Source organism: Sorex fumeus, unplaced genomic scaffold, assembly GCF_029834395.1.
Source record: "Sorex fumeus unplaced genomic scaffold, SorFum_2.1 ptg000037l, whole genome shotgun sequence".
Classification (NCBI taxonomy): Eukaryota; Metazoa; Chordata; class Mammalia; order Eulipotyphla; family Soricidae; genus Sorex; species Sorex fumeus.
In genome coordinates, this window is record NW_026606094.1 from 72,978,325 (window position 1) to 72,990,893 (window position 12,569).

The window sequence follows — 12,569 nt, forward strand, 5'->3', positions numbered from 1 at the left end:
TCCTTCTGCTTCGCCCACAGAGGGATGCACACACGGGGACTCAAAGGCTAAATTAGGTCCCTCCTCTGGCCCCAGAGTGCATGTCACTGGCTCAGGCACTCGGTCCCAGCTGGGCAAGACTCTAGGGCCGGTGGGGAGGAGCATGGGGTTGGACAGGTGGATGCTGTAGTGTCCTGTCAGGCCTTCCTGGTGATTGTTAAGAACCACTGGTAATCAGCACATGGTTTGCACATAGACAAGAACAGTTTCTCATTAGCCTATGGATTTCACACTTACCCACAAGCTCAGGACCAAGTCAGAATCAGAATCATTTACCATCATCCCCTTGCAGTCTCAGTAAATCCTTACTAGAGAGAAAGCTCTGCTAGTTTTGAGCCTCCAGCATCAGAACTCTGATGGATATGGGCAGCAGGGCAGGATAAGAAATCAGCTTGACTGCACTAAATTCTCCAGAGTATTGGGGTCAGGAGACCCCTGGGTCCAAGGCATGTGCCAGGGGCTGGGAGCCGTAGTCAGAGTGACGGGACAGTGCCTGCACGGTGACCTTGCAGGCTGGGCACTGCATGGTAAATACAGCAGAGGGACACAGTGGCCAGAGTAGATTGGGCTGTGGGAAGGAAGCCGGGTCACCGTCTGTCCTCAGGGACCTCAGGGGACAGGAAGAGCTCACCCCAGCTCATGAATGAGGCTTCCCGGGGCCTCCTCCAGGGCTGAGCGTGAGCTCTTCAAACAGAAGCAGCACTGCTTCTGAACACTGCTGGGAGCAGCCCTCAGCACTGAGTCGGAAGCAGCCCCCAGCACTGGCAGGTGTTGCTCCCTAAATGAAGTCATGATAAACAGGGGCGCCAGTCCTGTGTGGCCTGCCCTGAGCAGCGGTGTCCAGGGGACAAGAGGGAGGTGGAGACATCCCAGGGTATTGTGGGGAGGAAGATTCTGGGACAGTGTCTGAAGCCCTTAGTGCCCCCAAGTTATGTGCTAACCAAGAGGCCCCCGCGCATCTGCCCACAACAGCTTTTGGTTTTTTCCTCTGTTTCCAGAACAAACTTAAACCCAGGAGCCCCCAAGAAAGCCCGAGAGGAGCCCCCGCCTGTGCCCTCAGAGCAGCATTCACTCCCTTTCCTGTAGGTCGCTCACCAGGGCTGTCCTCTGTGGACGAGAACGGTGCTCTCGAGCCAGCCTCAAAGGATGTGTAGGCGACGGTGGCACCCAGCCCCCCACACTGCCCGCTGGATGCTGCTAGTGGAGTGTGTGGCTGGGCTGGGCCACGGGCCATGGGCCAGGGATCATGGCCACAGGTCATGGGTCAGGGACCATGGCCATGGCCATGGGTCATGGGTCAGGGACCATGGCCATGGCCATGGGTCATGGGTCAGGGACCATGGCCATGGCCATGGGTCATGGGTCAGGGACCAGGGCTATGGCCATAGCCATGGGTCATGAGCCAGGGACAGCCATGGGTCATGGGTTAGGGACCACGGCCATGGGTCACAGGTCAGGAACCACGGCCACGGGTCAGGGACTATGGCCACAGCCACGGGTCATGGATCAGGGACTAGAGCTATGGCCATCGCCATGGGTCATGGGTCAGGGACCATGGCCATGGGCCATGGGTCAGGGTCCACGACCACAACTATGGGTCACGGGTTACAGGTCAGGGACCGTGGCCGCGGGTCGCTGGTCAGGGACGGCCATGGGTCATGGGTTTGGGACCACCGCCATGGGTCACAGGTCAGGAACCACGGCCACAGGTCATGCGTCAGGGACCATAGCCATGGGTCATGGGTCAGGGACCACGCCATGAGCCACAGGCCACATGCCAATGACCATGGCCATTGTCAGACCTAGAGTGCTGGCTGGGTTGGGATCAGCCTGTGGGGTCGACTTGGAGGGGCTGGGTTACAGTTAGGGCTAGCCAGCCTTTTCCTGAGGGTCTGTTGGTTCAGAAATGACTGACTCTGATTTGCTGGGAACCCCATAGCCCAACTCTGCAGAAGTGACCTCATTCATTCCCAGTAGGACCCTCCTGTCCCCCCCCCCCCCCCACCCTCCCCCACACACACACTGCCAGCTGAACACTGGGAGTTGCACCTGGCAGGCGGTCAGGAAGTCTATCTGTATCCAGGTCTCCAGTGTCCTGCAGGGTAAAGGGCGAGCTGGTGATGTCACAGTCTAACCCAGCGCAGCCTCTGTCCAGCTGTTCAGCCCCTTGTCTTCCACTTCATCTCCACCTTCCAGGGCTAGCCCACCTCCTGCCCAGGGATTGGCAGCATGGCCTGGTTCCCTCCACTTTTCAGATGCAGATACTGAGCTCAGAGAAGGACCGTGATGGCCCATGAGAATCCAGCATATCAGTGGCCAGTGAACGCCTTGAGCACAGGGCTACCCTGGGTGGGGGGTGAGGGAGGAGGACGGCACGAACCCCACAGCGCTGGGCTGAAGCGGGTGCCCTGGGCATGGGGCTGGGTGCTGGGGTGCACAGGGTCAGGGAGCCTTGTGAACACTGCTCAGACCATCCTGCCACCGGAGCCCCTGTGAGCCCAGTGTCCTGCAAACACCAGGATCCCAGCGTGGGGTGGGGAACTCCCCAGGGACTCCCCTGCTGGCTGACTTGAGTTTCAGGGGCTCTGACCCGGGCAGCAAGTACAAAGCGAGACCAGGGTTTGGCCTGAGGCCAGGCAGGGACTGAAGAAATCTCAGGAACCTGGAACCGCTGCCTGAGCTGGCGGGGGTGCAGAGACCTGCAGTGCTTTGCCCATCCTGCGGCATTGGCAAGGCATTGGCAGCAGGGCCTGAGGCTGAGCCACTCCTGCTGCAGGTGAGGCTCTGGGTGCTGGGTCGCTGCCGCCGCCAGGGGCGTCTCGTGTTCTCTTGACCCGAGTCGCCTTGAGCTGCCCAGAGGTCTCCCCGCGCTGCCTGGCTTCTCTCAGGTGCTGCTGTTTCTCATGCCCGGGTCTAGCTCTCCTGCCACCCTCCGTGTTTCCTTCCACCAGGCTCTTCGGCTCAGAGTTAGCAAGGGGTTGGGGATGGGGAGTGTTTAGAAGAAGAGAAGAACTTTGTCCTACCAGCTCTCTAAGCTCTAAACTTCCCCCAGTGTCTCTCCAGCATCCCACTAAATGACTGTTAGAATGCTTGGGAGAAGTCACAAAAGTCGATTTACTCTCCAGGACCTGAGAAGGCAAGAACAGAGGAAGGTGGAGAGGAAACTCTTCCAATACCCCACGGGGATGTCTAGGTTGGCAGATAATCATCCACACATCAGACAGGTTCAGATTTCTCACCAAACCCACTTCATGGTGGACATTGCTTTAAGGCCAGTGACTCAAGAGGCCAGGGTTGATGCAGAAAATAAAAGCAAAGTTGTTTTTATTCGGGTGATTGCAAGTAAGCTGAGAAGCTGGTGGACCTCTTGTCTCCCCCAATCTGTCTTACTCTCAGGCTAGGGCTTGGTGGGGAACATAAGTCGGAAACAATGGATGGGTCATGAGGTCAGGGTTCAGGGAGCCTTGAGGCCACGTGGGCATCCCTGTGGAGGGTGCTTGTTCCTTGTGAAGCTGTGAGGTTGAACAACATCCACGACTAGCCCCAAGAGTCTTTTCAGGAGCCCTGGGGTTTGCTCTGCTCCCTTTATTCGTCGCTGGACCTGGTTTAACAGGAAGCCGACAATGCTTGCAGCCTCTCTGGAGGCGAGGCTAAGTTGGGGGCAATGAGAGCTTTGAAGGACCCAGGCGAGGGGTGAGGTGGAGTTTCTCAGTCATTACTCGCAGGCTGAGAGGACAAAGAAAACAGTTCACTGTAACGGGTTTGCCTTTGCCCACCTTCGAGCGGAGACTCCCCGTGAGTCAGAGGAACTTAATACAGTGGCCTTAACAGTGATTTAACTGTCTGCAGTTGGAGAGAAAGGTCAGTTGGAGCGCAGGTCAGCAGGGAAGGCGGGTGGGGCTGCCTTGATTGACTTAGGGGAATTTGCATTTCGACACATCACCGGCTCTGAAGAAAGGACATCCTCTCTGCCCCCCACCCAGCCCTCCCAACCCTCCAGTGAAACATTCTTATGTCGGGACATCTTTGCAAGCTCAAGGCTGCCGACAGCAGTTTTTGTTGTTGCTGTTTCTTTGTTTTGTTTTGGGGCCACATCCAACCATGCTCAGCAGCAGTGCTCTGGAGTTACTTCTGTCTCTGTAGTCAGGAATTACACCTGGCGGTGCTTTGGGGATCGAACCTGGGTTGACTGCATGCAAGGAAAGCGCCCTCCCCTCTGTGCCATCACTCCAGCCCCCTGCCTGCAGCAGTTTGTGGGCTCCAGGAAGCACAGTCTAGAGAAGAGCTGCAGCTCTAGATCAGGGCTGGGGGTTTTAGCCTCACAGAGAGATGACATTTGCAGTTCGGGATGGGCCTCCTGGTTCCTGATTTCTGCTTCTTGCTCAGGGTCTGGGGTCAGGCCTAGGAGAGAGGTCAGCTAAGCTTTGTAAGGGCTCAGAAGGCCATTTCCACACACCTGGGGTTCTTCAAAGGTTGGACAAGCAAATGGAAAAAGACCAAATTTAACAAGGTCTGCCTGGTGAGTTTGCATAATTGGCTGTAAATTCTAGTGTAAATGGGACAGTCTGGCTGGTTCTCTGCTCTGCCAGGAATTGGTGGTGAGGTCAAGGAGAGGAGGGGTTTCCTATAGTGAGGAGGGGGTGACTGCCTCGGGGAAATGCTGCCTCGGTGCTGTCAGATAGGTTTTGAGGATTCCAAGTTTGTTTCTGGAGCTACCCCTAAAGCTAGGAAGTCTGGGTTCTTTTTGTTTGTTTTGTTTTGTTTTGGGGTCACAGCCGGTGATGCTTAGGGGTTACTTCTGGCTCAGCACCCATGAATTATTATTTTTTTTTTGTGTGGTGCTCAGAGGACCCTAGGGGATGCTGGGGATTGAACCCAGGTCAGCTGCACGCAATGCAAATGCCCTCCCCGCTGTGCTATCGCTCCAGTCCATGTTCTTTAGCTGCTGGTAGTGTCTGCTGAGGCCCACGGGATCCACTGGCTGCAGTTCCACCTCCACTGAGACACGTATTGCAAGACCACTCTGGGCGGCTTGCAAAAAGCTTGCCAGAGTATTTTTATTGGGGGAAACACGTCTACCCTTCTAACCTGGGCAAGATAGCAAAGAGACATGAAGATGAGAAGGACTTCCATTCTCCAACAGAGGATGTTCGTCACGGGCCAAGCTGAGTTCATGAGGATGCATTTCTCCGTGTCCATTGCTTTCTCTCTAGATGAGACAGAACACTGAGTAAGGACCCTCTCAAGCACAGAACTGGAGCAGCCCTTGATGACACAGGGATTATCCTGGGATCTCTGTAGCATCCTGTTGCTGGCCCTCCAGGTCTGGGTAACCCGTGCGCCTGCATCTCTAAGAGACTTTTCATGGTGCCGAGGCTCCTGGCCTGGGTACCACAGACTGGGTACCGCAGTTGATACATCTCACACCCTTTCCCTGGGGCATGGGTGCACAGCACCCCCTTCACCACCTGGTGTGAGTTGAAAGACATCTTTCCTTAAAGGAGAACCACGACGCTGACGGAGGGGTTGAGGCTTCCCCCTCTTGAAGTCTGACTTCACCTTGTTGCCTCTGTGAGATGGTGCCAGCCTCTGCCTCGGACCCTCGATTCCCCCCTCTCCCTTCTGGAGCTGCAGCAGTGGGTCTGTGAATGCTGGAGGGCAGCTTTCTGCTGTCAGTCTGTCCTGGGGGCCCTTGGTGGCTTGCTGAGTCCCCTGAGGGTACCAGGAGCTCAGCCTCACCGTGGTCTGCGGAGGACTTGGGCAGGAAGCCACTGTGAAGATGACACACGGCTTCTGAGTCATCTCTGAGGGGCTGCCAGGGAAGAAAAGGGTGTGGGTGCAACTCGTTCCCACCTGAAGTGCTCGGAGACTGGAAGGCAGGCCAAGCCTGTCTCTGCGGAGGTGGCCACTCTGGGCCTCGGCTATGGAAAGCAGGGCTGGCGGGGTTCCCCTGGACACCCCCTTCCATGGGTGCTCTGCGACTGTGTCCCAAAGGCCACACACTGAGCTTCGAGCTGACCCTGGGCACAGCTTCTGGGCACCCTGCATGCGGCTGCCTGGCCCTCTGACACACACCACGCCACCCTCCGGGCTGAGCATACGTGTGTCCGCAGGACTCCTGCGGGGTGGTGTCTGTGTCAGGCGCTGACCCCATCTTGGCCCCTGGCTTCCTGTTCTCCTCCGTGCCAGCCCCAACCCCGGCCCTGTCTCTACACACCCCGTTTCCCCTGCCCTCCCCGCGAGCCCGGGGGACCCTCCCCCATGTCGCTCTCAGTCCCACCCCGGTTTCCTCATTGCCCGATGGCCCCCCGCTGACGTCAGTGCTGATCTTGTCACACCCAGCAGCTGCGTGCAGAAATGCTACTGCAAGCCACAGCGGGCTCAGCAGCACTCTTGCAAGATGTCAGAACTGTCCACCATTACTCTGTAAGTGTGCGTGGCGTGGCTGTGGCCGGGAGCCCAGAGGGAGGGGGCCGCATGACGCTGCTGCCTGGTGCTTGCGCCCCACGGGCTGTGCCTCCAGCCCCGAGCCCGCCCGCCCGCCCGCCCACCCACCCACCCACCCACCCAGCCCTGGCTGTTGCATGTGGACGTCTGTGTCTGGTGACTCCCTCTCCCGTGCAGCCTCATGGCCCAGGGTGAGCTGGGCCGTGTCGGGGAGGAGGCACCTCAGCTGGCGTTGCTGTGGTTGCCTCTGGGTCCCCCATCGTTCCCCCCAACTTCTCTGTGTTGTGTCTGTGTAGCTCGTCTCTGAGCTGCGGGCAGGGACCGCCCTCACACCCCCATTTCCACTTCATGTGCTGCAGAATGACAGCCCGTGAGGCGGGTCATGGACGGGAAGGCAGAAGCACACACTCGGGCCGTGCAGTCGCAGGCGCGGACAGGGGCCCAGGGACTCTGGCTGGACCAGGGTGGCCTCCTCGTAGTGGAGTGTCCATGGTCATTTGGGTAGTTCTGGACACTGGAAGCTTCTAGAGTTTCTCACAGGATTCGTGTGCTCATTGATGCTTCCTTGGGAGGGAGGACGGGGGCTCGGGCAGACCCGTGTCTCTGCCGTACTGCCTTAAAAGATCAAGAGGGGTCCCGGGCCTGCCCTGAGGCCTTTGGACGGCTCTGTGGAGCAGGTTAGATGCTGGCCTGCTCTGACTGGACTGTTCAGGCTATTTAGCACCTGCTGTAGCCTCTGGGTTCCCAGGGAGGGAGGCACCGTCTTTGGATGTCACTGTGGGACACCTGGCTGCCACTCGCCACGCCATCCGGAGCTGGACAGGGCCTTTGTTCACGCCTGACCCCTCCCTCCGGGCCCCTGATGCTGGGCCCTTGGCTTCTCAGGACACTTGGCAATCTGAGTAAGAGCCCCCGGAGACAGATGCATCTGTGGGCAAGGAGGCAGGCGGGGGTCACAGGCCCGACCCCCGCCCGTTACACAGAGCTGGTAACTAGAACTGGAGGGTCAGGGTGGGGGCCCATCCAGTCCAGCCCCTACCTGTTACACAGAGCTGGTGCTTTATAGAGCCCTTCTTGGTGAGCAGCGGGGCCAGAGATGGCCTCACCCTTGGCCACTGTCCTCTGCTATTTTGGACTTGCATTCTTCAAACTGCCCACTGCCTCCTCGAGCCAGGCTCTGGGCATCCCAAGATGGTCACGCCCTTTGACCCCCATGCAGCCATTCCATACCCCCCGAGTCCCGGATATGAATGCTGACCCCAGGATGTTCCCAGCCAGGAAGCCTCGAGCTGAGAGAAGGCCGTAGGCAGAGCAGGGATGGGATGAGGGACTGGACCACCCCTGGGCTGCATCTGGACTGAAAGAAGGGATCACCCAGACTGTCTCGGCCCCTGCACTAACCCCGGTGGCCCAGGTCCCGCAGAAGGCACTGCCTGAGCATAGGGGAGGAGCGTGGAGATACTGAAGCCTCCGGTCTCTCTTCTGGGACAGAGGCTTGGTAGAGTAGGCTTGCCGAGCCCCTGCCCTGTGCTCTGGGCAGGGAGGTGGCAGTGGGTGCTGCACCTGTCCCACCCTGCCTGTCACCTCCACAGGGTGCCACGCTGGGCTCTGCGGGTGGGGGGGGGGAGGGGAAGAGCTCAAACTCCTCTCTACCCCTCAGCGCCTCCGGCTTTTTGTGAGGTTGGCTAGTGTGCTGTGGGCGCACACTGGGCAGACCCCTCCCCTCCACAGTGCCCACGAGTGCTGATGCTCGGCCCACTCCCGCCGCCGTGCCCCCCGTCCCAGGAGCCCCGACCCTCCTCTTCCCCGGCTAGTCCAGCAGTCACATCTGCTCAGGGCTGGTCCCACACACCCAGAGGTGGGCAGTTCTTCCGTGGAACCCTTGCAGTGGTCTCCCTCTGTGGGGCCTCCGCCTGCCCCACCCCTACCTGCCTGTTGTCGGTGCCCCACACCTCCGGCCACCTGTGGTCCTGACTCTCCAAGCATCTCGTCCCCGGAACCCCCCCCCCCCACCAAGGGGTTAGCGACCTCCAGAGAACTTCCACCCTGTCCTTGCGTGGCTTCTCAGGACACTTGGCTCTAAAGAAGGCTGACCCAGGCTGGGCCGGGGGGGCCGAGAACCTCGGGGTTCTGCATCAGTGCTGGGCGCCCGCTCCGAGGGGGCCTCTGCCCCGAGCAGCCCCGAGCACCCCACTCTGCCCCACAGACGGCTGGCCCGCTCCACGCTGCTGCTCATCCCGCTCTTCGGCATCCACTACTCCGTGTTCGCCTTCTCCCCAGAGAGCGTCAGCAAGAGGGAGAGACTCGTGTTCGAGCTGGGGCTGGGATCCTTCCAGGTGGGTGAGGCTCTGGCCCAGCGACCTGGTCGGGAACCTGCTGGTGGGTCTAGAACCTTCCGTCATCCAGGCCTTCCGTGCTCCCTGCTCTGAGACGGGGATTCTAGCGTAGAAGGGCCCCTTCTTAGAAGCTGCCCCTCCTCAGGGCTTTGTGGAAGGACTCCCTGAGCCCAGCACGCTCCACCATCACCTCAGCTAGAAGTGGGCTCAGGTGGCCTCTGTGTCCACAGCTTGCCTCCAGCCAACTCAACACGCACCCACGGTTGAGCCTGAAATGTGGTCCCCACCCAGTACAGAGAGTTGGGGGGGTGTCACTGCACAAGAGGGGTGTGCAGGAAGATTGGCAGAGAAGGTGGTGGGGTGAGCACATCATCCAGGGACCACAGTGAGGAAGCAGCAGACAGCTTGGGGAGGTGAGTGAAGGAGGACGTGGTGGATGCAGGGAGGCGTGGGCAGTGAGGAGACAGGCAGGTTAGAGTAGGGTGGGGTGAAGACAGAGCTCCCCTCAAATGCACCCAGACCCAGCCAGTGCGGCAAGAGTTTGGCCTGGGGACCAGAGTCGCTGTGAGTACCTGGCTTCCATCTGGCCTGCCCCAGTTCTTGGCCTCTTCCCCACTGTTGGGCCTTAGCCCGGGGAGCACAGCTGCGGCTGCAGCCTCTGCAGGAGAGGGAGGAAAGGGACTGGATGAGTGGTTCAGCATCTGATCCAGCCACAGCACTCCCACACGTGGTGTTTGCATGTGCTAGACACGGGAAAGGCCCATGGAGGCCAGAGTGGGAGGCGGTGGGGAGGAAGATATAGATCCTGCCTGGAGGATGTGGCCCTGGCCTCGGGGCCTGGAGGTGACGGGCAGTTCAGAGAACACTCTGGGGTCTTCGGGAAGGGCTTGCAGAAAATTGCTGCTGGGAATGGAGGCTGTGTGCATGGAGGGGGAGGGGGCACCCCAGTTGGAGTGTGTCTTTGGGAGGGGACACTGCCACCAGCTTTGGGGTGACCACTGTGAGGGGCCAGGACTTGTCTTGCTCATGTTCTGGCCAGGTGGGTGGTCGCCGGTCCCGTCCTCTGGTATTCCCGTGTCCCCCTCCCCCCACCCGACGCTCTGGCCTTCATAGTCGTCACATTTGCTCTCCCTTTAGGGCTTCGTGGTGGCTATTCTCTACTGCTTTCTCAACGGGGAGGTAAGACCCTTGGCGTTCGTTCATAGCGGCGTGTGGAGCTGTTTGGGGGGGGGGCAGTCAGGCTGTCCGCAGCTACCCCAGTTCTTCAGGGGCTCCAAAGTCAAGCAGGGGCAGGATGCTGCCTGCCGTGAGCCCCAGCCTCTGGGCAGAGTCTTCCAAAGGGCAGAGCCGCCCAGCCAGACCCTACTGGGGACCTCTCAGATGCCCCACACAGTGAGGAAGAACTGACGGTGAGGACAGACAGATGGATGGATGGACAAGACTCAGGCACAGGCCGGGATGGGCAGAGGGTTGAGCTCAGCTGTCCAGGATCTGCCTGGACTGACCATCTCCTGGAACAGAGGCTCTCAGGCTTATTTGCCTATTCTTTTCATAAAGAACTTTTAATATATATTTTTTCCTCAGTTCTCCCCTGGAAATTAAGCATCTGTAAGCTAACTGAGGGCACCCCTCAATTGTACTGTAGGTCCCTACAGCCTCCCCTGGAAGATTCCAGCAATCCAGGGGATAGACTGCCCACCTTGGGACCACCGCCCTATAGAGCAGGGACTGTGCAGCCTGAGAGAGATGCCAGGAAAGGCCTGGAACTTTCCAGAACGCTCCTTTCCAGACTGATGGTCTTGGGGCCTCTCGCTCTAGCCTGGTAGGAGGCTTTTGAGCAGAGTCTGGAAGAGAAGTGCTTGGATGGGGACAGGACGAAGGGTGGCAGGAAACCCCAGGATATTGGTCTTAGTGACCTCCACAAGCCCCTCCCCCCATTTGTGAGGAACCCAAGGATGTGACCATCAAGACACCTTAGCATGGGTGGGCTCAGAGTAGGGAAGAAAGAGAGAGCTTTGCAGGTGTGGTAGGGGGAGCCTGAAGTAGGAGTTTGTCAAGGGCCTGCAGCCTGAGTGGTCACTAGAACTGGAGGGTCAGTGTGGGGGCCCGTCCAGTTGCACAGTCTGTGCACTACACAAAGGGGCTGTGTGCAGGCGGAGACAAGGCTCGTCCATGGTCATCCTGCTGAGAGTAGTGTGGGGCCGGGCAGGGGGTTGCCCAGAGGGCTGTGCTCCCCAGGGGTTCTCAGCCTGACTCCACAGTGGGCTGGATTCCAGGACATGTATGGTCAGGCAGATGCCAACACAGAGATGCTGACTCACAGTCTTGGGGGAGTGACTGGGTACTTGGAGTTTGTAAAGGTCTTCAGGTCCCTCTGAGTTAACAGTTAGAGCCCCCCCACGCCCCGCCACCTCCGTCCATTGTGGAAAGATTCCCTGCAAGATCCAGAAGTCTCAGGTGTGGGATGCCCTGAGATCCACAGACCCTGGCCATGAGTGAGGGGCATCGTGTTGTGCCCTGGAGAAGGGTTAAGGGAAGCTCCTGGGTCATGCTTCCCTATCCCTGGGGGGTGCAAGCTGCACTGGAGAGACGGTACTGGTGGGGCCCCAAGTAGCCTTGGCGGCAGCCAGTCACAGCAGCTGGAGGTGGGGGGCATTCACCTGGGGCAGCAGCAGGGGTGCAGCTGCAGGAGCTGAAAGTCAGGTAGGGCTTCAGGGTGGCTGCAGGGGTGGTGAGCAGGGGGTTTTGCTGGTGGGATGGGGGGCGCTGGATTGGGGGGGACATGTGTGGGTGTGTGGTGGGGGGGGTCAACAGGGCTGGGGGTGGGGGATGGCCTGCAGAGGCGGGTATGGGCGTGGCCAGTGGGGGTGGGGCAGCTTCAGGGGTGGCCGAGATAGTGGGGGATGCTGCAGGGGTGGCCGCGGGGCGGTGGCCACAGGGGTGGGGGGCCATCAGGAGGCACAGCCTGTGCAGTGACGCCCCATCACCCCCCTGGCAGGTGCAGGCAGAGATCAAGCGCAAGTGGCGCAGCTGGAAGGTGAACCGCTACTTCGCTGTGGACTTCAAGCACCGGCATCCGTCCCTGGCCAGCAGCGGGGCGAACGGGGGCACCCAGCTCTCCATCCTGAGCAAGAGCAGCTCCCAGATCCGCATGTCCGGCCTCCCGGCCGACAACCTGGCCACTTGAGCACCCCCTCCGACCCGGGGCGGGCTGCAGCGGTTGGGGGGGGCCCTGCATGTCCCGCTGTCCCCCGCGCCCCGGCGGGCACTGGACAGCGGCGAGGCTCCCCGGGCGGGAGATGGGCGGGGAAGCAGGGGTGTTAGCGGGCGTGGCTCTCGCTGTGCGGCTGCCCCCCACCCCGGCTGTCCGGCCGACCTCCACGTGTAAATAACGCTCCGGTCCGGCCCCGGAGCCGCCCTCTCCTGCGCCTGTGCTCCTGCTCGCCCAAGGTCCGGCTTGCCTTCCTGTGTCCACCAGCCGCCGTCACTTAGCCCTGGCCGGAAGCTGGGTGCAGCTTGCTGGACAGTCCCCCCCGGTGTCCGACCCCACGCGGCCCTGTGGTCAGCTGGAGCGTCCCCCCACGCTGGCCAGCGCAGACCTCACCCTGGGCGGAGGCACAGCTGCAGGTCCTCTTTGATCAGAGACTGGGTCTGGACTTTGGATGTGGAGTTGCCATCAAAGGGCAGTCCTGGTGCTTCTGACCGGGCCCACGAAGACGTGCCGGGAGCCGGGAGAGTGGCCGGGAC

At 60.0% G+C, this 12,569-nt stretch overlaps 1 protein-coding gene across 3 annotated transcripts in view; it reads left to right on the top strand.

Moving 5' to 3' along the window:
* ADCYAP1R1 (ADCYAP receptor type I) overlaps window positions 1-12,098 on the top strand; it is a 49,927-nt gene extending 37,829 nt beyond the window's left edge. The window contains exons 13-16 of one of the 3 annotated variants that reach the window (XM_056118086.1): window positions 6,382-6,465; window positions 8,693-8,822; window positions 9,960-10,001; window positions 11,821-12,098. In XM_056118086.1, the coding sequence (XP_055974061.1) occupies window positions 6,382-6,465; window positions 8,693-8,822; window positions 9,960-10,001; window positions 11,821-12,009 (445 nt within the window). In that variant the 3' untranslated portion in view covers window positions 12,010-12,098. The remainder of the gene's footprint in view (window positions 1-6,381; window positions 6,466-8,692; window positions 8,823-9,959; window positions 10,002-11,820) is intronic. The other 2 variants (XM_056118087.1, XM_056118088.1) reach the window with 2 other exon arrangements.
* Window positions 12,099-12,569: the final 471 nt, after the last annotated feature.